The sequence below is a fragment of the Siniperca chuatsi genome, linkage group LG8 (assembly GCF_020085105.1).
Source record: "Siniperca chuatsi isolate FFG_IHB_CAS linkage group LG8, ASM2008510v1, whole genome shotgun sequence".
NCBI classification, from domain to species: Eukaryota; Metazoa; Chordata; class Actinopteri; order Centrarchiformes; family Sinipercidae; genus Siniperca; species Siniperca chuatsi.
Genome location: NC_058049.1, coordinates 23,222,339 through 23,248,829, shown reverse-complemented (window position 1 = coordinate 23,248,829; position 26,491 = coordinate 23,222,339). Strand labels below are relative to the sequence as shown.

The window sequence follows — 26,491 nt, the reverse complement described above, 5'->3', positions numbered from 1 at the left end:
TAATTAAAGGAATTGTTCAACATTCATTCAATTTCTGGCAGAGAGATAGATGAGAAGATCAATACCACTCATATCTGTCCATTAAATTTAAGGCTACAACCAGAAGCCGGTTATCTTAGCTTAGCACAAAGACTAGAAACAAGGGGGAAACAGCTAATTCCCCCTGCCAGGACTCACTAATTAATACATTATATCTAGCTTGTTTAATCCATACAAACAAGAGTAAAAATGACAATTTGCCATTTTAGGAGTGATTATTCCTGGAGTCCCTGCTAATTGGAACAGTCCACAGACTTGAGTCACAAGACCTAAATGTTGTGGAAGGTTCATATGGAGAAAGCAAGTCAGAAATATAATTTGGTCCTAGCCCAGTAAGTGACTGTAGACAGTCGGTGATTTGTTAATTTTTAACAGTGGGGATGGCCCAATGGGAGCACCCCACGACTACACATTGCTACCTGTCACTTTGATCATGACAGTAACACTACTCTATAGAATATATAGGCTACAATATTGTATAGAATTGAGTATTTATAGCATATAGTTTGGAGAATATTATAGATCCAAGACGAAACTGACAGAAGGGCGGGACTAAGAGAAAAAGGCGCAATTACAAATCCGTCTGCTACTTCAGCACCAAGCAAGGGGGATTCATTTTGGTAATTTTGCTAACAAGGGGGATGGCATCCCCCCTCAAATTGCCTACTTACTGTAGACCAGCAGCAGTGTTTTGAAATTTATTCTCTGACTTACTGGTACCCAATGCAAAGACGAAATTTGGTGTAATATGTTATAAGTTTTTTAGTTTTGGTTAGAATTCTTGTGGCTGCATTTTGGCTGGTTGTAGTTGCCCAAAAACTTTCTTTGGTAGACCTGAGAAAAGACTTTCAAAATAGTCTAACCTGCTTGAATTTAATGCAGGGACAAATTTTTTGAGATCCTGTTTAGACATCTCCTCTTAGTCTAGCAATAACTTTTAGATAATTAAAGGCTGACACTGTAACTGATTTAATATGACTGCTATGATTTTACCTCACTCATAGTTTTTACATAAAAAGACTTAGTTATTTATAGTGATGTGGTGAAATTCAAATGTAGATTTGAGCATCATCAGAATAAGTATGGTAATTACTGTTAATGCTTTGAAAAATCTGCCTTAACAGCAGCATGTATAGATTGAACAGAAGGGGGACAAGTATTGATCCTTGTGGTACTCCACAGGTCATGCTGACCTGCTTGGAAGTAAGATTGCCAGTTCAAAGATCAGTTCGGAACAGTACCTGAGAGACAAACCCAGTTTTCAGACCTGTCCAACAATAGGGTTTGATCAACTCTGCCAAAAGCAGCAGTGAGATCTGACAATACCAGAATAGAAATTTTGCCTGAACAGTGTTGATTCCAATATAATTTAGGATCTTAAAAGAAGTGATAATACTTTTCTCTTTGCATCTTTTTCTTCATGACATAAAAATAGTTAAGCTGTCTCTTGACCCTCTTAAGTCTGCTGTCATTATTCCCTTACATTTGATGAATGCTGACTTGAATCAGATATTTGTGATGTATTGCTAAGGCATGCAAATTGTAAATTGAAAAATAGAGTGAAATTGTATCAATAGCATATCAATAGGGTAATATTAATTCTATATTAATGCTGATGCCTCCTACTTTTTTTCATAAATACTTCCATTATGTTTGTATTCCATCTACTTAGAAACAATGCCATGAACACAAATGAGTATGCAAAAGACTTACTCAGTGAAGGAAAACATGAGGAATTGTTGCTTTTGAGATTTCACAATTTGCCACCCACTGGAGGAGAGAGAGATTCGAAGGGGAGCAGTGGAGCTGGGAAAACATATTACAGCTCCCTTTGGGCCATGACAGGTTTTATCTCAAAAACAAAGAAGTTGTTGGCACACACGACATCAATCGTCTTCTCCGTAATGCAAGGGTAGCTCGGATTTCTGTACAGAATGAATGAGCAGACCCTGTTTAACCAAAGACCTGAATCAACCCTGAAATGTGTATTGGATAGGGAACTATATTTTGGGAGAATTTAGTAACATACAGGGTATTTAATCTGGGAGACATTCATAAAAACTTGGAAACAAAAATTATGATTCAAAGAAAGTTTAATAAAAATCAACGTCGATACTGATAATGTATGAAAATGTGTGCAACCTAGAAGCTGTACAGTAGATCCTAAATTTGTCAGAGATTAGTGTTTTTTTCTTCTGGACCACAACTACCAGAACTAAATATTTAAAGTCACAGCATGTTGTTAACAAGTAAACAGGAACATGTGTGAAAGCTGACCACAATAATAGCCTGTAGTTTTGTAAGTGAAAAACAAGTATGAAACGGCCCAGTCCTACAGTGAACTGGTACTGTAGCCTGCAGGTAGTGTAAGTACAGGCTCAGCCTCTCTTTGTCATCAAGATGGACACAGGCTAAGATGCATGTCCGTATTTGGTAGTTGTCTGTTGGGCTAAAATATTGCTGCTGAACTAAGAGGTTGGCTGAACTTCATTTGAACTTGCTTTGCATGGCAATGTGCTGTCACCACTAAAGAAAATAATTTGCATACAAGTATGCGATTGGACAAACACCAATTTTAAAAATGTTAAGTGACCACAATTTATGACTGACAGCTCACGGTCACTGTCTGCTGGTATAATGGGAAAGAAAATGGTGTCTATACATACCGTGGAATGAGATGACTGATGACTGAATCTCATGTATTAGCAAACAGTAATCTGGATAGTGTCTTTGATAAAATTTGGATGTGAACAATATATTTATTAATAGACACAATTTTCTCTTTTGGAAGCCTGTTTGAAATTCTCTGGCTGAGATAATAGAGCAGGTATAAGTGGTTGCAAATTTAACTGTTATTATGAAGTACATGGGTCATCTTTTTATGAGGTTCTAGATGAGGTTTTTCAATACTGAAGTAGATTGGTATGAATCACCCAAGCAGTAGTTTCATCCAAATAATTATCCCACTGAGTTGAACAATTATAACAGCCAATGGGTCCACAGCACAGAGGTGGGCGAGGTGAAAATCGGTTGAGTGTCTAGTCAGGCTTGTGTGGTTGTGGTAGTTGCATCTCTTGCACCATTTGTAAATGGTTTTTAAGTTAAAATAGTCTGAAGTTAAATAGATTTGTTCACAGAGAGAACTTACTCCTAAGATTTTGAATTCGGTCCGTATCTTTTACTTTTGTACTTTTGGCTACAAACATTATAATCATCTCATGTGGAGATCCCAGATCTGGATCCCTACCAAAACTGTATAATCTGCTTCTAGGACCACGACCTATCTGTCGGCAAAATTTCATGGAAATCTGTTCTTTGAGTTATGGGATACCAAGATGAGAAACAGATTAACAGACAAGAGCAAAAGAAATGACCTCTTTGTCAGAAGTAAACATATAAATGTTGTTTGCGCACAGCTGTAACCACACAAAACTATTTAGAATTTTTTTTAATCCTTGCTCTAAAGGTTCTGTTTTAATGCACTTTTGTTCTCTTTTATAGTCTCCATTGAGAATCAGTGGCAGTGAGTGGTCGCTGTCAGAGCTGGATGTTTTGCTGCTGGCCGGCACGGTCGGACACACTCTCAGCTTGGCGGCTAGCAGTTTCGTAGAGGAAGAGCACCAAATCTGGTACTTTCTGCTCAGCACCCTCTGCCTCGCCGTCTTCCAGGATGTCTGCCGCAAGTACTTCAGAGAGCACAAAGGCTCTGGAGATGAAGAAGAATATACCCTCCCTTCCAAAGATTGTCATCCCTCTGCTCACCCCAAGGCAGAGATTTGCTCAGAGAAGTGGCTAGCGTTAGCCACCCCTCCCTTTACTCTGGTCTGCTGCCGACTGCTGCGCTCCCTCAACCAGACCGGGGTGCAGTGGGCTCATCTGCCTGACGTGGGACATTGGCTCAACAGGTTGGGTTTAACTATCTTCTAAAATTGTAAATAATATATGAAATGCTATACAAGGCAAAATCAATCACATATACAGTAAAAAGTTCTTAAACTATGGAACTCCAAATTGACCAATGTTAAATAAATAATCACATGAATAAATACAGAAAAGATTAAAATGAACCAATTAATTGTAATTATTAAAACTCTTTATTATAAAATGTTGGTTTATTATTATTATTTCAATATTATAAAGAGTACGGTCTAGACCTGCTCTATAGGAAAAGTGCAATGAGATAACTTCTGTTATGAATTGGTGCTATATAAATAAAATTGAATTAAATATGTTTAATTATGGCAATTTTTATTTTGAAAAGCTATTTTTCAAAAGGCTGTTTTTTATTTCACACCGGTATTTTTGCCAGTGACTCATAATGTCACTTGTCATGACAGTCTTACTTAATGCCTCTTTTGAGAGAGACTAACACAAAGTTTAGATGCACAGAACAGTCGTTACACATTAAGAAAAACCCTTACAAGTGACATTCAAAATGTTCGAGTATCATTTTTTCAAAATCTTCAAAAGCAAGAGAGAGATTTTCATTTCAAAACTTTTTGTAACTAATTCCGTTTGTGAGGAGCACAGTATTTAAAACCAGTTTTCCCAAGTTCTGTTTAAACATGTGGTGTGGATAAAGTTCAAATGTCTTGTGAACTGGTATTGTAATTACTGGATTTAGATGTGATGAGAGTGCAGAGATCAGCCAGCTAGCTTCTATTAGCCGTACTTATTTAACTCAACAAGGTTAGCGATGCTACCGAGCTAGCCAGCTACGCTGGCTTGTAAACCTGGATATTTTTACAAGGCAGCAAAGCAAAGAGAGAGAGTGTTAACAGCCACAGCTACCTGTTTGATTCAGAATTACCGTGGCAGCATTATGATTCATCAGAGGTTCCCCAGGGAAAAGACGCACCAGTCTATGAATAGCAAAACGATAGAGTGGTTTGTCTTTCTCTTTAGTTTCTCTGAAGTCTTTGGAGTTCCTTATCAAACAACACAAAAGAGCTGGACATATAAAGGGATTATATTGAAGTTCAGACGTTTTTTCTGAAAGTACATTTGATACAAAAGCTGTTGAATGCATACATACATCCCTTTAAGTGTACTGACTCCATGCCTTCTTCTCTTGTTACTCAAGACAAACTTTACAGTTTTAACTCCACTACTGTTAAGGCTCTAAAAACAGCAAACCCTTCAGTATGTTGTTTGTTCTGTCCAACACTTTTGGATTGTGGACTGTAATGAACATGGGGCTGCTAGCAGAGCTGAGGACTATTAGGCTTGTGTTATAGTGTATAGTATATTTTTCTTTTTTATGTGGATATGTGGGAACATGTAGGTGACAGGTAATTTTCAACAAAGCTGCAGCTGAGAGTGTAAGGGGGGAAAAAATCTTCTAAACTTGAGGTTTTAGTGCGAATAGGCTTCTTTCACAGTTTAAGTACCGACGTTCAGCAGTCACACAGGGATAAATTAATTCTAAAAAGGCAGAGATACCAATCTGTCCAAAGACAGTAGCCTCAGTAGACTAGAATGCAATGCTGTGACAAGATGTTCACTCTCCATTTCTCTCTCCACCTACACATAAGAGTAACAGATCAGTGTGGTTCATTCCTGTTCTCTGGGGTGTATTGAAAGCCATTATGGGAAATCACCTACTGGTGTAGAAATAGACATGGCTGGTTGAGTGAAATATACCGGAAAATTACACTTGATAACAAAATAAGTCCCTAAATGATTTGGTCATCACAGACATTTAAGGGAAGGTATAGAGTGTTTAACACTATACAAGTATTTTCTTCTGACACAGAGACGTTTTTAAGTGTGTTTTTCTGGCTGAGAAGCTGATAGGACCCTCCGAAGATTCAAGATGGGGAAATAGCCTTCTTTGATTGCTTAGACTGTAGAGAAACAGTGATTTCTCAGTAAAACTGTGACTGTTTCAGAGCCATTAATATTCTGTCAACAGCACGGGGCAGGGGATTATGGTTTGTTCTTTAACATGCATCACATTGTGGAATAGAGATGTGAATTCTGACCTTTTCCCTGTCCAGCGTTGCCCTTTCTTCGTACCTGCACTGCCTGTTGCTTGGATAATGAGATCTAGGTAGCGTTACGCCTCATCTTGTCTCAAAGTACCCAACCTCCGCTGCTGTCTGATCCAGCTAACAGCTAAATACACGGCTTCTATTCAACTTTGATATGTCCTTTGAGGTCTTATTACCAATCTGTGTAATTTCAAACTGTGTAGTCTTAAGTCTCCAGTGAACAATTGGAAACTACTGCTGAAGAATATGACTGACTGTGTTTCATCTCATCAAAATGTTCTCTGTTGCTCAGTAAAAAGTCTTCACTTCAAGTTTTAAGCTTAAATGACTGAATTAACATTTGGTCATTCTATTGTATGGTAAAATAAGGTACATGTTGAAATACCAACAATATTTACTGTAAATGTGTTTCAAATTAATTTTAGCTTCAAAATTCAAAGAACTCCTTCAATTAAGAGTGCACCCTGTGACTGTTTGTTTGGCTGTCTGTTGTGTCTTTCTAGCTCCGAACACAGGACCGTACTCTCTCTGCTGGCTGCTTTCTGTTTGGTTCTTATCTACCTCCTGGTTCAAAGACGGTGCTCATGGGTCTCCAAGGTTGCCCTCGCTCTCGGACTTTTGGGTGTCTACAGCTACAGGGCAGCTGTCGGCAATGTCTTGTTTCCCTGGCAACACTCTGGTCGAACTATGTCCAAGTAAGTTTTTGTGAACCCCATGATCATGATTTCATTCACCATAACAGTTGGCAAATCCCCTGTTAGTGAGTTGATTTAAAGCTGGGTTGCTCTGATGCAGCTGAGCGTACAGCTTGCAGTGTTGCACGTCATTTGGGACAAACACATCTCTTAAACTGTGATGATGAACTGCTATTTTTGTTTTCTTTATGTCTACCTTCAGTAAATCTCCCCAAATCCGTGTACCCTCAAGTCCTAAATTAAATTAATTACATTTAAAGGGGCGTCGCGCAATCTATGGCTGTTGATATAAATTGGCAGTCAGTAAGAATTGCAGTAGTATCGACAGTTCTTTTCTCTTCCAACACGAGTCTCTGGCACAAGCACAACCCCACCCACTCCTCCTGTCCTCTGTAACCGATGAAAACAAAGTCACATTTTCTCAACACAGAGGGGTAAGCCAGCTAATTAGAGTACAGATTGAACAGGGAAAGTGAAGAGGTAATATAACACCATGTGGAATATTGAATTATAGTTTTGTAAATTTGCTTTTCATTTAGCTTGGAAGTGTGTTGTTTTTTTTTAAGCTTCCTTGACTGAAATACAAAACCATGCATTGCTCACCATTGTTGAGCAGTGAAAATGTCAGTAATTGGAGGTTTTGGAAGTATGGAGGAACTCCTGTGGGAGTCTCAAGATTTGTGCAAAAATACAGTGAGGCCGGATAGGGAGTTTTGTGTCTCTGCTGTGTGTCCGCTGTAATTAAGTGTCCCTGTAAATCTCGTATTTTGTATAATTCTGTATAAATTCTGTATGTCTCACTTGTTTGTACTATGTGTGCACTGACTGTGGAAAAGAATTTCCTTCTTGAAGACAAATTAAACTATCTATCTAAATCAGAAATCTTAGCACCTGTAACTGAACAGCAACCATTTTGCACCTTTAGATATAATTGTTAGAGGGCTTTCAGAGATTATGTGTATTTTTAGCCATGCAGGCTTTAGGGATGGCAATGTCGGTCTGTCGGTTGGTCGGTCCACCATTTTGGTCCAGACTGAAATATCTCATCATCTACTTGATGGGTTGGCGCAAAATGTTGTACAGACATTCATGGTCCCTAAACGAGATCCCTTTTCATTTAGAGCCATCATGTGGTCAAAATGTTAATTTGTCCAATGCTTTGGTGTATGAATGAATACCTGCAAAACTAATGACATTCCCATCAGCCTCAGCTATACTTTGTATTTAGTACTAATTACACATATGTAAGCAATAAGCATGCTAACACGCTAAACAAAGACGATAACTGTGGTAAATATATATTATACCTGCTAAACATCAGCATGTTACCATTGTCATATTAGCATGCCGACATTAGCATTTATCTCACAGCACCGCTGTGCCTAAGTACAGCCTCACAGAGCTGCTAGCACGGCTGTAGACTTTTCGTCTTGTTTATGTAACAACAGGATAATCATAGGATATTCATATCAAATCAAGCAGTTCTTGTAATATGCAAAAGCTTCACCATTAAGAAACTTTACTAGCTACTGTACTGCTGATAAGGAGGATTATCTCGATTGTTTAATTACTTGAGTTCCTCCTGCTATCACTGAAAGATAAATCTTAAGAAGAGTTTGGATTTCTTAAACCTGCAGATGCACTGAACCCCTTGTGGTATATTCCTGAGGGTTAAGAGTCTCCTCTTCTAGACCCTCAAACATACTAGGTTCATAATCACGTTCATTTTACACGGTATATGATAAAACACAAACCTTCAGTGTCCAGTGCATTTTAGACAATCTGTTCGTCCTTGAACTCAACCTGAATAATGTAAAAAATTATATTTAATGTGTGCCTTAAAAAAAATACATCAGTATTCTTAAAGGAGACTGATGCCTCTTTACACTGCACACATATAATCCTTTAGCACAATCTATATGTAATAGCTGTTGTTAGCATTGTCCAAAAAGAGAGGAAATCGACAATCTTGCTGCTCCTAAGTGTGGTAATTTTTCATTGTGCAGACTGTGGCTTGGCATAGAGTTATCTGCTACTAACCCCCGTCAGAAAATAATGAGTGTGCAGGGCTGCACACAGTTCTCCTGTCTAGTTTTCCTGACCTCCCTTCATCTACCACCAGTACCTGGCCTTCCCTAACCTTTCCTGTTCTCCTTGGCAGTCTCACCTACTTGCTCACCTAATTAAAAGCTCAACCTCTCACCCCTACCCATACAAAGACACCTGACTAAAGCCATGCAGGGACCCCGGCTCCTTTTGACAAACTGTATGATTGACAAGGTTGACCCAGTCCTTCAACTTATTTTTTTTTTCAGACCTCAACAAGTTGATAATTACGGACTGTGGATTATCTGGCAAAGCTCTTTATATCGCTAAGACAAACGTGAGTCTTGGGCCTGATAACATGCATCCATCTCAGGTGCTGTATTTTGATTGCTGGGCAAGGACAAGCAATATTTGTGTAATTATACTAGAGTAGTGCTCTGATTTTAGTGTAGCATACCTTCCAGCTGCTGAATTGTTGGAATCAAATAATGTGGAAAATTTCCCATGGGTCAGATTTTTTTTTGGTTTGGTATTTTTGAACAACAATATAGTTGAATTTATGGTTATTTTAGATATAATAACAGAGCAGTTTCTCATTCTCTGAAATGAAAAAGCCATAAATGTTACATTTTTCACTGCAGTGTTTTTTCTTTCACACCATAATGTGAATGTAAAAAGGAATGACTTTGTATAATAACCCTTTTTAAAGTCTGGTCTTCCTGGGTTACTCTTTCTGTGTGTTTTATCAGAGAAAAGCCCCCTGACAACTGCCCGGTTCCCTCCTCGCCTTCCCTTTGTGCCAACCACCTAATTGCACTGTTGCATCTTTCAAAAATGGCTAATGGGGTTGAGAACAGCCAACGCTGCTCACTTTAAACGGTTCAAAGAATTACTTGGACTGATGTCGCTGTGGATACAGTTTGTCTCTCTCTTTCTGTTTCTCGCTCTCTCGCACCACAACACCCTTCCTTATGGCATCGTCAGAAATGAACCTAAAAATAGACAGCCAGTCGACTGACAGGGCAAACATGTACTTTGCATTATTTTTATTTAACTGGATGCTGAGAGAGAGATTACGACCCGAGCACTAACAACAACAACAACAAATCTTTAAAGAAAGATACAATCAGGGTAACATAAGATAGATAGAAGATAAGATGAAGCAAATCAAATTTTCTGAACAAGTGTTCCAATAGGAAGTAGCTCAACATCAAAGCAGCCGGCTGAGGGCCAAGCCTGTCTATGCCTGTACACATCATAGCCAAACTTTGTTGCAGTCTCTGTCCTCCTTCTTAGCATTTATGGCACATTTCCTGCCAAACATGAAGTCACAAGAAGCATTTACAATGTATATGTTTTCATCTGTGTGTGTTTGTGCTTCACACCTGCACAAAACATGACCCATTTTATAATGTACTGCTTTATCTAGAAAGGGGCTGTTGTGCAGGTTCCCAATTTAAAAATATTCATGCATACCGATCCCGCTTAAAAATGGAAATGTATTCAAACTCGTCTCAAAACACCTGTGAACCGCTGCCACACACATACACACACACACACACACACTTAGACAGACAGACACACACACACACACACAGACAGAATTCAGTTTTCAGTTTTATTACCCAGGAGGTAAACCATTTTATAACCCTGTTTCAAAGGCAATTCTGTGTTGGTACAACACATTTAACAAATCATTGTCCTCCACTGACTTCAAAGCATAGTTCATAAAAGTGCCGTTGTGTGTACTTTATCTTTCTAAATCATGCTACATGCTTTTTTAATTTAACATGAAACTGGGGGGGGAAAGACATCAGCATGTGCTGTCAGCAGAGCAGGTATTGATCTAGTGGTTTGTTGTGTAATTAGGTGTTTTGTCTGTAACCATTGTTTTTAAGTCTGCCACTTTGTCCCAGTGGCATTTCAATAGTTGCGACATCGATGTGCCCAGATTTATCTCACAGAAAGACCGGGGCTCAGACAAAGTGGGCAGGCCCTCCTCATTCTCAGGCGTCTGCTTCAAAGTTTTCCTCTGGCAGTGAATTACTTGTTTTGGCTGATTTACTGTAAGTGTTAGCCTGATGCAGGTGATTGATGAAGGGGATATACCAAACACGTTGAGGGGATTGGACGTAGTCTTACCTTTTCTTATTTACTTGCTGGAACACCAGCGCTTGTTTCCAAGGTAACATGAAATCCAGGCAGCTCCCCTGTACCACAGCTTGACAAGCTACTATTTTCTGTCTATTGTTACTACTATTAACATTAGACAGAAAATAGATTGATGCAGCTGGTCGAGTTTTTCCCTAAGGCTTTGAAGCCCCTGAAAACTTATTTTCCTCAAAAATATTAAATATTCATGACTAAATAGCAATAATCAGAGTTCAAGGTTTGAAAAAACATCTTATGATATTATTTATGAAGAGTTTAATACTTAAAAAACTATAAGCAATAAGATGGTTCATCAGGACTGTGTGGGTGTGGTCTGATCAGATTTGATCGACAGTTGCTGGGCAACATAAGCAAAAAATCCCACAACTCTCTTCAGTTCTTTTGATTCAAACATTGCTGATTTATTAATTTTTTTAATTACGGGGCTGCGTTCATGGCATGGTACACTACTTTCTGCTAACAATCCCACAATGCAATGTGTCGCATTTTAAAGATGCAAAAATGACAGTCCTGCAAAATGACGATAATTCATAAATGGCAGAAATCTCAATTTACTGCTGACTATAGAGTAAACTACTGAGTGTCTATTATAGTGGGAATAGTGAATGGGGGAGTGGTTTCGGAAACAGCCAGTGACATCACATTTTTCCAACTGAGCCCCCCGAGACCAGTGAAAGGATCACATGTAGGCAAAACAGAAATATCCCATGTGAAATAACCAAAACTGTTCCAACTTTGGCAGAAAATGATGTGTTCATGTAGGACCCCATCCCTCATAGTAAGACGCTGATTGAGAAGATTTGTTTTCAGGGTCTTTAAAAATATTGATCATCCCTTATGAAAGCGATACCAGAGGGAATCAGTGAGTAATATTGTTTTGGACACATTTTAGTCATTTTCTATGTAAGTACTGACTATACATCCAGTACTTTGATCCACTGATCAATGAATACATTCGGGATACAGTATTACTGTATCTGCTTTAATGAATGTTTAATGACCTGCCTTGTATTATTAATCTAATAGCGGCACTCTCTGGAAAGACTTAGATTTCTGTTATGTTTCAAGTAATCTCAACAAATGGTGCCAAAAATAACAAAATGCACTCCTAGCATTGTTCTTTATGATAAATGTGCTCTGCTGGAAGACACAGCTGAACACCATTATCACAACGACTTTGGCTTCTTCTTTGTTATTGTTCTGGAATAAGTCTGAGCTTGCTGCGACCTTGGTCTTTGCTTGGTGGTCTGAACGACAGCATGCCAAAGGACAAATGGAGGACTTTTACAAACTCCTAAATAGAAAATGACAATAATATATCTGAGGAGGGTTGATAGGATTGTTGTTTGATACTAATGACTTAACAATTCACAGGTTGTATTCTCATTGGAACAAAATCTCCATCTAGACTGGAGTTCCAAGATGCTTTGCATACCAGCACAAAGCGCACACACTTCAGAAGCAAATAAAAATCCAGCATTATTAACCCAGCACCTGCCATGGTTATATACTGCTTCTTAAATTGGCTATTAGCTTGCTTACTTCTCTCTATTGGAGAACCATGACTTTACTGTCTATTACAAACGACTGTACTTCAAGTGGACGGGATGAGAGGGCAGGGACATGAGGGGTTGCAGGAGTCTTGTGTCTTTGTTGTTGCAGTTCCTGCTGCTAGTCTGTAGAGTTGGATGGAAATCATAGATCTGTGTAATACCCCCTGAGCTAAATGACTAGTCTAATTTAAGTAAGGGCTGGAAAAGTTGAGGAATCTGATGGGTGCAAAGCTGTGCTGTGTGATATTCTGTAATCAGGAGACACTTAAAATAACTGCAGCCACTTTTGGGGAAATGACATAAACAGCAAATAGCCTTTATTGCTCAGACAAGGAGGAGGGCTTGTGCTTTCTGCCAAACAAGATTCCTTTTCAGCATTCAGAATTTTGCATGCCTCAGTGTTGCCGAAAATGTTTATTGTTTCAGACTGACTGGATTAGTACTGCTGTCTTTCAGAGTTAAATATACAGGTTTCAGAAGGGAAGGCATCTTTTAATCTCATGTGTTTCCCATCATGCTTCCTTTTTGTAAAGCATAGTTGTAAGATAACAGCCACATTAAGTGCACGGTACAATACTTTCTGTTAAACACAAACATGTAGGACAGAAAGATTAGTTTGTAATTCTCTCAATTTTTCCACCCCGCACACTAGTTAACAAGTAAGCCCGGCAGCTCAAACCCATCACTGTCCTCGCATCAAATCAAATCCAGGCCAGGATTTTCCATTCTTCCTTTGCATAAAATAATGATGAATACAATCCCTGCCACATTGTTAGGGGAGTTGTGAATAATAAAGAATAGTGCTGTATGGAGCATATTACTCTGCTTCTTTCCTCTGTTGGAACAGGTTTCCATAAAACACACTGATTAATAATACATGTCCAATACTTGCTCAACTCCTTCAGGGTCAGCTGTTCTCCTGTAGTGCTTTCACAGCTTTGACTGCATCCTGCTGTAGGAGAAATGTCCCTTCACTCTGTGATAGCCTTCGACCGACAGGAAGTGTGTTTCTAATGTCATGCTAACTGTGTAAATAGCTTTTGAGCCGTCGCAGTTTGGAAATATTACCAGAAGCTACTTTAAATCAATGTTAGACATGATTCTGAATATAATCTGGGGTACGGTGGTCAATAGGTTTTGCCTTATTTTGCCTTTATTGGGCAGTGACAGCTGTAGATAGAGACAGGCGGGAGAGAGAGAGGGGATGACATGCAGCAAAGGGCCCCGGGTGAGAATCGAATCCATTAAAGACTCTGCCTTAATGGTACGCGCTCTACCAGGTGAGCTACCGAGTCGCCACTAAAACATTGTATTCTTAATGACTGGGTTAATCTCTACATGTTTGCAGAGAATACAATTAAAAGCCTCTGTTTCCTCAGGCTGTAAACTTCATTAGCTCTTAATGCTCTTTATTTCTCCTCCATCCATTATGAAATAGAATAAAACAACTTATCATTGCCATAGATCTTACCACTCTTTTGTTGTCTGTTTTTTTGTTTTATTAAAGCTAATTTACTCATTCCTCTTTTTTGGACAAATATTACTAATGTAAATTAATTAAAGAGCAGATTTGAGAAAAAAATCTTTTCATTTAAGTTTCTGAGGATAAGAGCATATGCTGAATACCTGAAATGGAAATTAGACTAAATGTAATTGCCTTCATAATCGAAAGCACTTTTCCTTTAAAGCTTCAATTTGGGACTTTTTGAGCATATAAATTATTGATAGTTAGAAAAGGATTTTTGTGGAGTAAGCCTTTTAGAAGGAGAAGAGCCATATGGAAACTTTTTTTAACCTTGTAGTAGCTTCAGCTTAGTACTTTAGACCCAGACTTACTGTCGCACACCACCGAGCATACGGTACAGGCCTTGCTCATCTTTAAATCTGTATTACATCTTGCTGACATGAATTCAAAGCTTACATCCTTCCAACCATTAAGGGTGGAACCTCCTGTTTTTTCTAAACTTGTTATGTTAATTGTTAGGAGAAGAAAAGGTCAAGTCCACTAGAAACAATTTTGGATCTAACCAACCAGAGCTAAATGACCAGAGACAGTCGCCTGACAACCGAAACAGAAAGACAAACAGTATAAATGACAAAAGCGAAGAGAAAATTGGCTTGGTACTTGTTGTGCTAAAGTAAACAAAAGTAAGAGTGAGCCATGCTTCTGAATACAGTCTAATGTCTGATTTATGTCATTCCTTTTTGAATTATTTTACTAAAGAAGGCAAACGTGCATCAGTTCGGAAATTGTATTGATTTAACAACTCAGAAACATTCACAACTCTAATAAACAGTAACCCTAGTACGCTTTCTTATGTACAGGCAGAAAGTTACAGATCTCTCTTTGAAACATTGCTTTGTGCTACGGTATGTTCTCTTTCCTCCTGCTCTCTCTCTCTCTCTCAATTCAGTTCAGTTTTTCAATTCAAAGACTTTATTGGCATCAAAGTTTCAAAAACTATTTTGCTAAAGCATCAAAGTACAAATTGATCAAATGTTTGGACAATACACAAAAACAGTAATATTAGCAATAGCACAACATAGATAAAATCCAGTATAAAACAACCCAACCGGTCAAGGCAGATCACCCAGAGCCTGGTTCTGCTCGAGGTTTCTGACTGTTAAAAGGGAGTTCTTCCTTGCCGCTGTCATTTTTTGTACCAAAGAAAGTGAAAATACACTCGGTCAGTTTATTAAGTGCATCTAGCTATGTAGTTTAATACAACAACACTGCAATAAATCCTGCTATCATGAAGGTTATAATGTTTTTGTTCAAACTGTTTTAGAGAGGTGTTGATTCAACTCTACGGTCCTTTTGTAGGCCGTAGTTTGTGGTGCTGTTGAACTGTATTGTGTTAAACTGAGAGGTTTTATGTTTTTATGTTTTGAGAGTGATAACAGGTTCAAATCCTGTGACTTGATTTTTGGCCCTGGGCTTCCCTGTTGTTTACATTTGGCTTATGGATTATGAGTAAAAGTAAGTACTGAAATACATACACTTGTATTTTTCTGCCTTCCTAACATTTACATGTCTCCATAATGTCCCATGATATGCTCAGTTTGTCTTGGCTTGTTACCTGATCTTTTTATCAGTATACGGTACATTTCTGGTCAGAATTGTAAGTAAAATGTATAAAAAAGGCAGATTAGCCCCTGAAATACCCAGAATGCAGTGGAACATATTCTATCCATCCCCCAGACGTATAGTCCAGTGTGATCTACTGTACAGCACTGATGTGTTATATTAAGTAAAAATACAGGCTATATGTTTTGGTCAGCATGTTGTATCACTGTGTTATAAGTGCAGCAGTATGTCAAAACAGACTAAAATTATACCTGTGAAAGTTTTTAGCATTCTAAGTCAGCTGTTATAAAACTCCTCTATGACCTTCAAGAGTAGTCTGTAGTCTGGGTTGTTTCACTGCCACTGTTGTTGTCCTTACAATTTATAACCTGTGGTACTGGTAGTTGAAAAAAGTCACATGACCCTAAAATGCACTAAAAATATGTTAATACCGTGTTTCTCAAATTATAGCGATGCAGAAAGCACAACAGACAGAGTGATGGGTGTGAGAAAGTCTGTTTTCCTCAGGCGATTCATTCAGTCTTCCAGTCTCAGACCTTTAATTATTAATGTTACATTGACACACTGCATACTGAATGAAAGAAGGGTTATGAGTTACAGAAATACAAGGAATCCTGTCTAACAAGAGACAGGGATATGAAATTATTTAAAGTAGTGAACTTTGAAAAGCTATTATAACAAAGGGTCTGACTGAAATACAAGAACCACAGGTATGTTAGACTGTAGATCATTGGTTGTCGTATTAGAAAATGTTTGTAGTCGCAAACTTTTTCTGAAACATATGATGATGAGTCACTCAGCTAAATATGAACTATTGTTTTGAGCTTTTACTCTACCTTTTCCATATCTGCTGTTAGTGATGCTGTCATATTTGCCCATTTATCTTAAGATACCCCATTTATCAAAATGTTCTCTATCCACAAGAAAATGTCAGTATCACAGAGATGATGTGAATCTGTTTAAGTGTAGACTTTCTGTCTTCTTTTGGAGCTTTATGTTCTACTGCATTTCATTTCTTAAGATTGTTGTTTTGGTTCTGTTAAGTAGTTTGATTTTGGTTTTGTCCATTGTTTTACAGCTATTGTTGTCACCTTTATTTGATAAAAAGCATTTTTCTTTTATCATTCAGTATATAAAGTCTGAATTAAATCATTCTCCTCATGACCCAAAACCTATCTCTGGATATTTAATTGCTAGGATCATGGACAGGTACAGCAAGATAACCAGAATCCACATCCCAGAGTCACTTACCACAATTACTAGAATACTGAACGAGGAGTTTTGTAGAGAAAAACCAATACTGGCTTACTGCAAATGCAAAAATTACACACTCTGTAATCTTTCTCTTTTAGGGGAACAGTGGAGGCGCGCTTTGTTTACGTCTTCGTTTTGGGCATCCTCTTCACGGGCACCAAAGACCTGTTGCGATCCCAGATCATCACAGCAGATGCCAAATTGAAGAGCAGGGGATTATGGGAGATTTACAGTGGCTTGGTTTTGTTAGTTTCGATGTTGTTCCGTGCTCACAACCTGCCAGTCCTCTGCTGCTGCCTGTTGATCCAGACGCTCATGGCTCAGTTTATCTGGAAGAAACTCCATTATGATGCTGCCCAAACCACCATCATGCATTACTGGTTTGGTCAGGCCTTCTTTTACTTTCAGGTAAGCAACAATAATGATGTCAGTGATAGCAAGGTCTAACAACCACTTTGTCCTTTAAAGTATTACTGTATTTTGCACAGCGGAAGGTGTATTAAGTAATGTTGACTCTGTATGTATTTGAATTGCACTAACATCAAAATCTTGCTCATTATTTTGGCAACCCATATTTTTCTTGTCAAGGTTGTTGATGTTTGAGTAGCCAGATACCAAAACCTCAAAGTAATATTTCCCCACAATGTTACTATTATACTGTATATTACCAACAATTTTATATCTTCAGAATAATAATAATAATAATAATAATAGTGAATGGGGCAGTGGGGAGCTAAATGTTAGGTATTACAATGGCAAAATTTTGCGGCAAAATCATTCTATTTGGTGGCGTAGTTCCTTACCTGCTTCTTCCCAAAGTCCACTATTGGCCCCTTAGTGTTGCTGCCGTTCAGGAGGATGTTGTTGTCCTGACGCCAGCGGGTCAGGTCCTACTTCCTTCAGGTAGGCCTTTTCATTGTTATCTGTGATCAGGCCCACCACAGCTGTATCGTCAGCAAACTTGATGATGGTGTTGGAATCGAAAGTGGCTACATAGTACTCGTGTGTGTACAGGGAGTCCAGCAGGGGGCTTATAACGCAGCCTTGGGGTACTCCAGTGTTAAGGATTAGGGTGGAAGTGGTGTGTCCGCCCACCCTCACCACCTGGGGTCTGCTCGTCAGGAAGTCAAAGATCCACAAGCACACTGAGGTGTTTAATCCCAGGTCCTTGAGTTTTAGAGTCTGGAGGGAACTACGGTGTTAAACGCTGAACTGTAGTCAATGAACAGCAATCTCACATAGCTCCCCTTTCTTGTCCAGGTGAGATAGGGTGGTGTGGAGGATCGGTTGGGACGGTAGGTAAACTGTAGTGGGTAGTTCACCAACTAGTTGTGTGAAAAATCACGTCACCAAGCTTCGAGGAAACACATATTTCATGAAGATGCTCAGATTAAGTTTTCTCTACCACTTTCTGGTGTGACCGAGCCTTAACTGTGTCGTCTTGAAGAGCCTTAAACCCCTGACTAGTCTAATGGAACTGCATAACAGCTGAGACTGGTTGTACTGGACAGCCTCCAGGTGTATGAGGGCCTTCCTGAAAAAGAGCACTGCTGCTCAGTGAAACTTCCTTTGATAAATAAAGTTGTATTGCAGCAGTGGATAGTAGTGATTTTCTATTGAAACTGATTTTGAGTTACTAGACAAGCTTGTTTAAACCCCCCTACAGACCTCTCCAAATTAACTTGGATTGTAGTCCAGGCCAGTAAAATTCACCCTGCAGTAAATCTATTAAAAAGGCTCGCAGTTAAAAAACAATTATCAAACCATTACCAGTTTACAAATTACAACCATTTCACAAACTGGAATACCTATTGGTGCTGACTGAGTTGTGAAGATGCGTATCAGAGTCAAAATCACCACCTCCCATATCTACAAATTGAAGTTCAGGGAACAACAAAACAGTAAGTTTTTCTTGTCTGATTGTAAGAGACATCTAATTTAACGCTTTGACACAGAGTGTAGCAACATTTAGGAAAGCTATCACCACTGATACAGTGTTGGATACTTGTAATAGGTGCAGCTTTGGGAAGAGGAAGTGTTTGTGTGTAAATTATATTACTTTCATCCAGCACTAGCATGAAGGCCAACTGGACTAGTTGTTTCCTGTGGATGTGTTATGGTGTTATGGACTATGAATGTTGCTCAAAGGCAGATATGATACCTTCCTTTTAAATTTACCCTCCACCGAGGACAGATATTTGGTTAGCAGATGTGTACTGTTGTCAACACTGAACTTCCACATCGCTAACAATTTAATAACCGTCATCACCCTTGGGTCATTAATACTTGGATGGGCTCGGGAATAGACCGCCACTAGACAATTTTCAGTGTAGGCGCCCAGGCATGTAATTACAGACCTTTGAGTAATAACGTTCTCAACGAAGCTGTAACCATAATGGATCTGTAAAGCAGCGACATATGTGATTTAAATTTGCTGCTCTGGAACAAAAACTGGTGTCATGCAGAATAATCAAAATGATGTTGAATTAAAATCTAATCAGTACAGTTACAGCTGATCAGTTAGCTCTGGGTTGCAAATTGATCAGGTTGTAAGATATTAGTGTAGGGTCTAGAAACATAGTTGCATTTTCTCTTGTGTTTTCAGAAGCTTTATTATAAATATTGGCAGAAAGCTGTTGTTTTCAAAGTGTCCTTGTTTTTTGGCAGCCACACACACACAAACACACAAGAGGATTATGGGAAATATTCCAGGTAACCTCCAATGCAGACATTGCTAGTGTCACAAAAAAGTTAAATCATGTCACATGATGAATTAACTGTCTCACAGGAGAAGTTTTGGCCGTCTGCATTTAGCTGTCTTGATCATTTGGAGTGATGGACGAGTCAGACTTTGCAGTGGATTTTCCGTGGATTTATCGTTTACCGTCCCAAAACCAGATGGTCAGTAAAGCAGCAAGGAGGTGTTTATTCTCCAGGAATGAGCAAGTTTGTGCAAACGTTGCCACATGAGTAGGGACGAGTCACCCCGCGGGTGTGATTTCAGATGCAACCTTCTGTATAAAAATATGAATCATCAAGGATGTCTTTAGAGCTCAGAACTGAAAGGTGGACTCACAAAAGCGACTTACTGTAAACAAACAAGTTAAAGTAAATATTTCTGTTTGGTGATGCATTTTGGTGCACATAACTCTGTTCAGGTTGATCAACTTCACTTTTAAGTTATCCTCATCACACAAATTGCAGACATCAGTATTCAGACTTTCCCCAAAATAGAGGTGTGTCTTGAGTCCTCTGGGATTCATAACTTTTTCCTTGCACGGTATACAGCCGTATTAGACCAGCCCCACTCTCTGACAGTTGTTACGACAATCGCTTTTTATCTGAAATTCATACCAAAACATTTCTTGCGCTTCCGTTTTTCCACAAGTAATATGTTTGTTGATGGTGCAGAATGACACTCCTTACATTTGAAAGATCTCTTTCAGCAAGAAAGCAAGCAGAAAATATCCATATGCAGCCTCCAACCTGCTCACAGATATTCATTCGCTGTGTTTGTTCAAAATGGAGCCAGCTGTTAATGTTCTCTTCCTCTGTGATCAGAGATGTGCGCACAGAAGTGAGCTAAACCGTTACTTGATGTGTTGCTTCTTATGGATCATCATTGCATTCAGATTTAACAAGAAAGCCATCCTTGATCTCTGCTGATTCCCAGAGATTTTCTTTTCCTTGTGTGTGTGTGTTTGCGTGCATTTGTATAGGGTGGAGCATACGTGCCACAGCCTATCAATCGCAATGAATTTTAAATGTAATTATCACTTGTTATTAAGGAAATTGAATTTATGTAAAACACTTACCAAATTAAAACTGTAAATGAGCCAATTTGAAGTTACGGAGCCTTTTAAGATTTTAACCTGCTTACGTCATGATCCGAAAGAGCACTTTATATATTTAGAAAAAAAAGCTATAATGATTGTCTCACATGCTGGTTGAGCTTGTGATGAAACAACTACATAAAAAAAATCAATCCTCAACATATATTTTAAGGCTATGAAATGCTTCTTCATATCAGCATAGTTTTTCAACCTTTTTTGAGTTGCACTGTATTATTACATTTGCACAAAGGCACATTTTCCTTATGTGAATATAGCTTACATTTACAGAACCAAATACCCTTTATATTGTGGCTATAAATCCTGATTGCATTGGGGTGATAACATCTTCTAAAGCTTATGATGAAACTTCTGAACAAGAAAAAAGTAAATAAAACAAGGTTAGAAAAGTGTAATATTTTCAGTTTACTGCAGGCAAATTTTGGTTTGTTCCAGAGATACTGGAAATTGCTTGCGAAGTTAAATAAGCCAGAAATAACACTTGCTTTTAAAAAACAAAATGTGTGTGCTAGCACATACGCATATGCACACACACACACACACACAGTGGCCTGAGTGGCTTTAACAAGAGTCCAGCTCCAGACAGAAAGCTGTGTGTGCTGCCCTGGTCAGGGACTGGAAAACACAAACGACTGGGCCGCTGGGAGGTCGCCAGAAGCTTTGAGTAATGATGATAAAGCAAAGGACCAGTTCTTTAGAGCTCTGAAATGCTTACAAAGCTTCACCCACAGATCTTTGTGTACTCGTTTTTGTTTTGTACACAGAGTAAGTTATTCCTGTGCCCTTCTAGATGCTAAAATAAGATTTCTTTGTGCTCCTGCAGGGCAATTCCAACAACATTGCCACTGTCGACATTTCAGTCGGCTTCGTTGGACTGGAAAGTTACGTAGAAGCACCTGCCATCTTCTTAACGGCCCTCAGCACTTACGCAGGGCCCCTGCTCTGGGCGTGTCACCTCGTCTGCTACCTCAGCTCAGAGAGACACAGGTAAGTGTCAGTTTAAAAGGCAGTGAAAAGGCAGTGATATCCAACCAGGGGTGTTTGTAAGCCGGGGTTACTTACTGCAGTTTCCAGGGGGTACGTGGGAGCAGAGAGGTTGAAATAGTTAGCTAATAACCTAGCTAAAAGAGATGAATAAACTGGATAAACAGTTCAAATACTTAGCTAAAGGTAATGAAAATGGTTGGAACATCCAGCTTCTGTCACTCCAAGTGGTAGTAGTATGAATTCCAACTTGATCAAGGCAACCCAAACACTGACAATTCAATTTTATGAAAACAGTATTGTAACAATAAACATTTTGATATAATTATTAGTTTTAAATAACATCCAGTTTATAATCCATTCATAAGAACACGTTTGGAACAGGACAGCTCCTCTGATGGGGCTATAGGGGTTCGTGGAAACCACTGCCCTATGGTTTAATTTGATTGAAACATTCTGCTCTCTTTTACTTTGGTTTTAACCATCTGTGCCAGCACAGCCACACAGCATCATCACTATTACAGTTACTTTTGAGTTTCTTTTTTTATACTTTTTCGTTCTGAATCCTCTCTGTGGGTGGGACAGTACAGTTGCGCAGACATATTCAGCCAATTGGTTTGCTCATGGCAACAAGGAGACTCGCTTTCGGGGTATCAAAGCTGCATGTAAACAGCTTAACCTGCATAAGACCTTAACTGGAGACAGGCCAGTAGCTGGGTTGCTGTGTGTGTGTGTGTGTGTGTGTGTGTGTGTGTGTGTGTGTGTGTGTGTGTGTGTGTGTGTGTGTGTGTGTGTGTGTGTGTGTGTGTGTGTGTGTGTGTGTGTGTGTGTGTGTGTGTGTGTGTGTGTGTGTGTGTGTGTGTGTGTGTGTGTGTGTGTGTGTGTGTGTGTGTGTGTGTGTGTGTGTGTGTGTGTGTGTGTGTGTGGGTGCAGCCAATAACTACAGCTTCCCCTCAGCATGAGGCCCCTGCACAGTGCTGAGTGATGAGGTCTGTGGCTGGGCAACAGCTGCCCTGTTGATGGAGCCAAAACTGAAATGCTCTTTTAATGTAGACAGAGGATGGCATTTGTATAAAAGGAGTTTGTTTAACCTGCCCACTGTGTGATGTTTAAATGCCAGTAACAGAAATGCAAAGACATATCTAAGGCTGCAGCCTTGTGATAAAAAGTCCTTACTTTAGGTAAAGAAATGTTTTCATTTTAAAGGTCCCATAGAAATGACACTGCAGAGGGTCTATATACCCATGCATGATTTATATTCTTAATAATCTTTGATCCCACATTTGGATATCATGTGTTTAACATTTCAGTAGTCCAGACAGTCTCTGATTAAAAAGTTCTACTCATCTTAAAATGTTAGTGCTGCTAGCGGCAGAGCGTAAGGATGACAAGGTTGATCCATTCGTCCATCCGATACTTCGGTCCAGAACGGCTCCTCACTGGCTTGCCGTGAAATTTGATGTGGACATTAGGTCCTCAGAGAATGACTCTAAGATGTTGGTGACCTCCCGACCTTTCATTTAGCACTACCTTGAGGTAAAAATGTCCCTGAGACAGATATCCATGAAATTTTCACCATCATCACCCCAAAATTTCCACTTTAACACAGAAATATTCAAATTTACTCAGCATTCATGCTTCCAAGGTGATTATAGTGATCTCCATCATCTTTCCCGTAGCACCACACACACACGGCAAGGTAGGCAAAGCTAAGCAAGCTAGCAAATCACATGTGAGAAGCATGACAGGATCTCAAATAAATGTTAATATGTTATTTGGTCTGCCCATCGCTCTCATGTTGTGTGCTGCAATGAATACTGCAGCCTCTAGAGGCCACTGCAGAGACTTTAGCCTTGTTCTGTGATGCCCCTCAAGCTAACACCACATTAAATCAAGCTTGTAAACATTACATACTGCATGACAGTGCAGGACACATGACCATCTTTCTTTGTTGTTGTTATTCCTAGCGTAGTGCTTTCCACAGAAACCCCACCTCTGAAATGCACTCAGAGACGCTGTGACAAATGAAACTCTGAAACTCATATACAGTAGCTCATTTAGAATTCACTCTGCACCATCAGCAGCTCGACCACAAGGCAAGTACTGGAAATGGACTTTGATCAATAGCTTTTCAACCGGTCTCCCTTGACACAGTCAAACTCTATTTAAAGCAAATTCATAATTTGAAGAGAATGTCGTCATTGTTTTAGCGCACATAATCACTGTAAACCTTCCAAACAGGCCAATCAAAGGAGACCCATCAACACGACTTTACTTACTGTGTACTGCTGCATTGGCTCTTTGAAATTACCTTTTGTTGAGAGGTGTGAAAAAGCACAAGTGGAGATGGTGGCAGACAGTTGATCTTTTGTGCAGCTTGCTACTTTGTGAGCTCAGAAGTGAAATAGTTTACTGAAATACAATGTATTGAAGGACAACGTGGCCTTCCATCAAACTCTTATTTCAGTGTTTTGGTGTAGGATTTCCAGTGGTGGGATCTTCCTCAGTCAGTGCTTCATTTATCATTCATGTTGCACATTTTACACTGTGTTCAAGGCCTTCTTTCTTCAGTTTGGTCATTTTGATATATGGTTTTCACTTTTCCGACAACACATAAATGACATCAAGCTGAAGTTGAGCTAAGCTGCTTTATCACCTCATTCATTTATAAAACTGTGAATTAGAGAAGATGCCATAGAGGTCGCACATCTTCTCCACTGAGAGAGTTAAGTCGCTGGCAGGATTTTACACAGACTGTTTACCCAGGTAACCCACCTGAGAGGTCGCACATCAATGTTTTAGTAGCTCTTTGAGGTTGGATACAGAAATAAACTTAAGCTGTTTTAAAAACAGCCGCTCTGTGGAACTCACCATTAGTTGAAGAGCTTAACCTTTGTGCTGATTCACAGAGCGCGGTGGGATTCAGTGTTTTTTTTTTTACAAACTGGGTGTTATTTTATGTGCTCGAGCCATTTTCCTCCAAGTTACCATGATATTATACTCACCAACTTCATTTTTTTTTTTTTTTTTTCATCTGAGGACATGGCAACTTTGCTAGTCACAGATTTACAAATACGTCCATGAGGGCAACACGAGCGAGTGCCCAGTTTGAACACACTACAGGCTACAAATTCAGAACACAAAGCCTGCAATACAGACTGAGGCCTTGGCGTTTGAAAGACCTGGCCGTTTACCAGGCACTGAGGATTTAACCAAAGATCATATTCAGTTGCATTATGGGAAGTGTAGGATCCAGTGTTTTTGGAGCCTGACCCATACTAGGGACTAAAAGTCAGGATATCTCGGCCTCTGCCGCATCAATTTCGATCGTTCTGTTTTCCAGTCTGGCCCCTATGAGTCATGGAATTGATATAATTAATCACTGTAATCACTGCGTGTCCCTTTAAATCTGTCTGATCATCGGACCAGTAGTGTTGCTCGTCCTAATGAACTGCCCCACATCTCCAGAATGTAACTGGCAGCTAAAATGTGATCATTCATAACTGACTAAAATGATGTCCAACACTACAAAAACCAAGTTTATTAAAAACTGGACAGCATAGCAACAAATGCATAACTTTTTCTTTTTCCTGTGTGCCAGAGTATTGAATTGTTGCATTCAAAAAAGCTCATTGTTGATTATTGATCAGTGTTTGACACATTTGTGCCCATGTGTATCTTCATAAAAATCAACATTGTTGTGTGAGTGTGTGTGTGTGTGTGTGTTTTAACTAGCCCTTTGATTGAATTTCCACCTCCAAACTGGACTACATCCCATGTCTCCTACTTCTCTTGTCTTGGGAAAAGGCTTGAAGTTCCTCCCCCTCAGCTGGGACTCTGCCTGTTTAAATGAACAAGATCCCTGTACTAATTTACGCGTGCGTTTCAGTGCGTCAGAGATGAAGTCTAGTGTACTCTTTGTGTATCCGTGTGTGTTTGGCTTCACATCATCATCCCCTAATCTCCTCACTGCCCATCATGCAGGTTTTAAAGTCATTAACTTCTTAATCAGAATTTGCCAGCAATCCGTATTATTGTGAGAAGATAATTGGATCAGACTCCTGGGTACATGCGTAAGGTAAAAAACTCCCCAAAAAATTTGAAAATGTAGCCTTCACTATGATCTGCAGCTTTACTGATTTGACATTATCATTTAGAAAACATAAAGCAGCTTAGGATGACCTTGGTTCACATGTAAACTTTTCTGTGTTGCTCTACAGGAAGTTTGCCTCTCATGCAGTACTTTCCTCCTCTCTGATTAATCCCTTTCCACTCTGCAGGAGCCCGGTTGCAGTCGGCCATGGCTGCTACTGTTTGGCCCTGCTGAGGTCTGTGCCAGCTGCAGCCTACATTGTGCTGGTAACTGTTTTGCGGTACCATCTCTTCATATGGAGCGTCTTTTCACCCAAATTGCTGTATGAGTCCATGCACCTGCTGCTGACTGCAGGAGTCTGTCTCTTCTTCAACACGATGGAGCAAAGCCACAGTTCCAGTAAGTCTTAGGGAGCCAAGGGCGCACATCTTCCCTTAAGGGACTCCCTTAAGTTAAAGGGTCGGGCACAGTCTCTTAATACTGTGTGTAAGACTTTCAGACTGAGACACACACTACAATATGCTTACCCTCACTCTGTAGTATACTGATCTGTTCACAATTTGTGAATAGACGCTTCAGAAAGCAGCCTTCCTCTGGACTCTGTATGTTTGGTTTGCAAGAAAAACTTTGAGAATGCACTTCTAATGTATTTTTGAGCAGTGTATTCAAATATTTAATTCTGAAAATGTTTGGGGATCAATAAAAGCAAAATGACGTAAAGAA

At 39.3% G+C, this 26,491-nt stretch overlaps 1 protein-coding gene across 2 annotated transcripts in view; it reads left to right on the top strand.

Moving 5' to 3' along the window:
* The window catches only part of pigg (phosphatidylinositol glycan anchor biosynthesis class G), a 55,263-nt gene extending 28,772 nt beyond the window's left edge, over positions 1-26,491 (top strand). For both annotated transcript variants that reach the window (XM_044204310.1, XM_044204309.1), the window contains exons 9-13: positions 3,541-3,944; positions 6,536-6,727; positions 16,939-17,248; positions 21,515-21,678; positions 25,956-26,491. In XM_044204310.1, the coding sequence (XP_044060245.1) occupies positions 3,541-3,944; positions 6,536-6,727; positions 16,939-17,248; positions 21,515-21,678; positions 25,956-26,178 (1,293 nt within the window). In that variant the 3' untranslated portion in view covers positions 26,179-26,491. The remainder of the gene's footprint in view (positions 1-3,540; positions 3,945-6,535; positions 6,728-16,938; positions 17,249-21,514; positions 21,679-25,955) is intronic.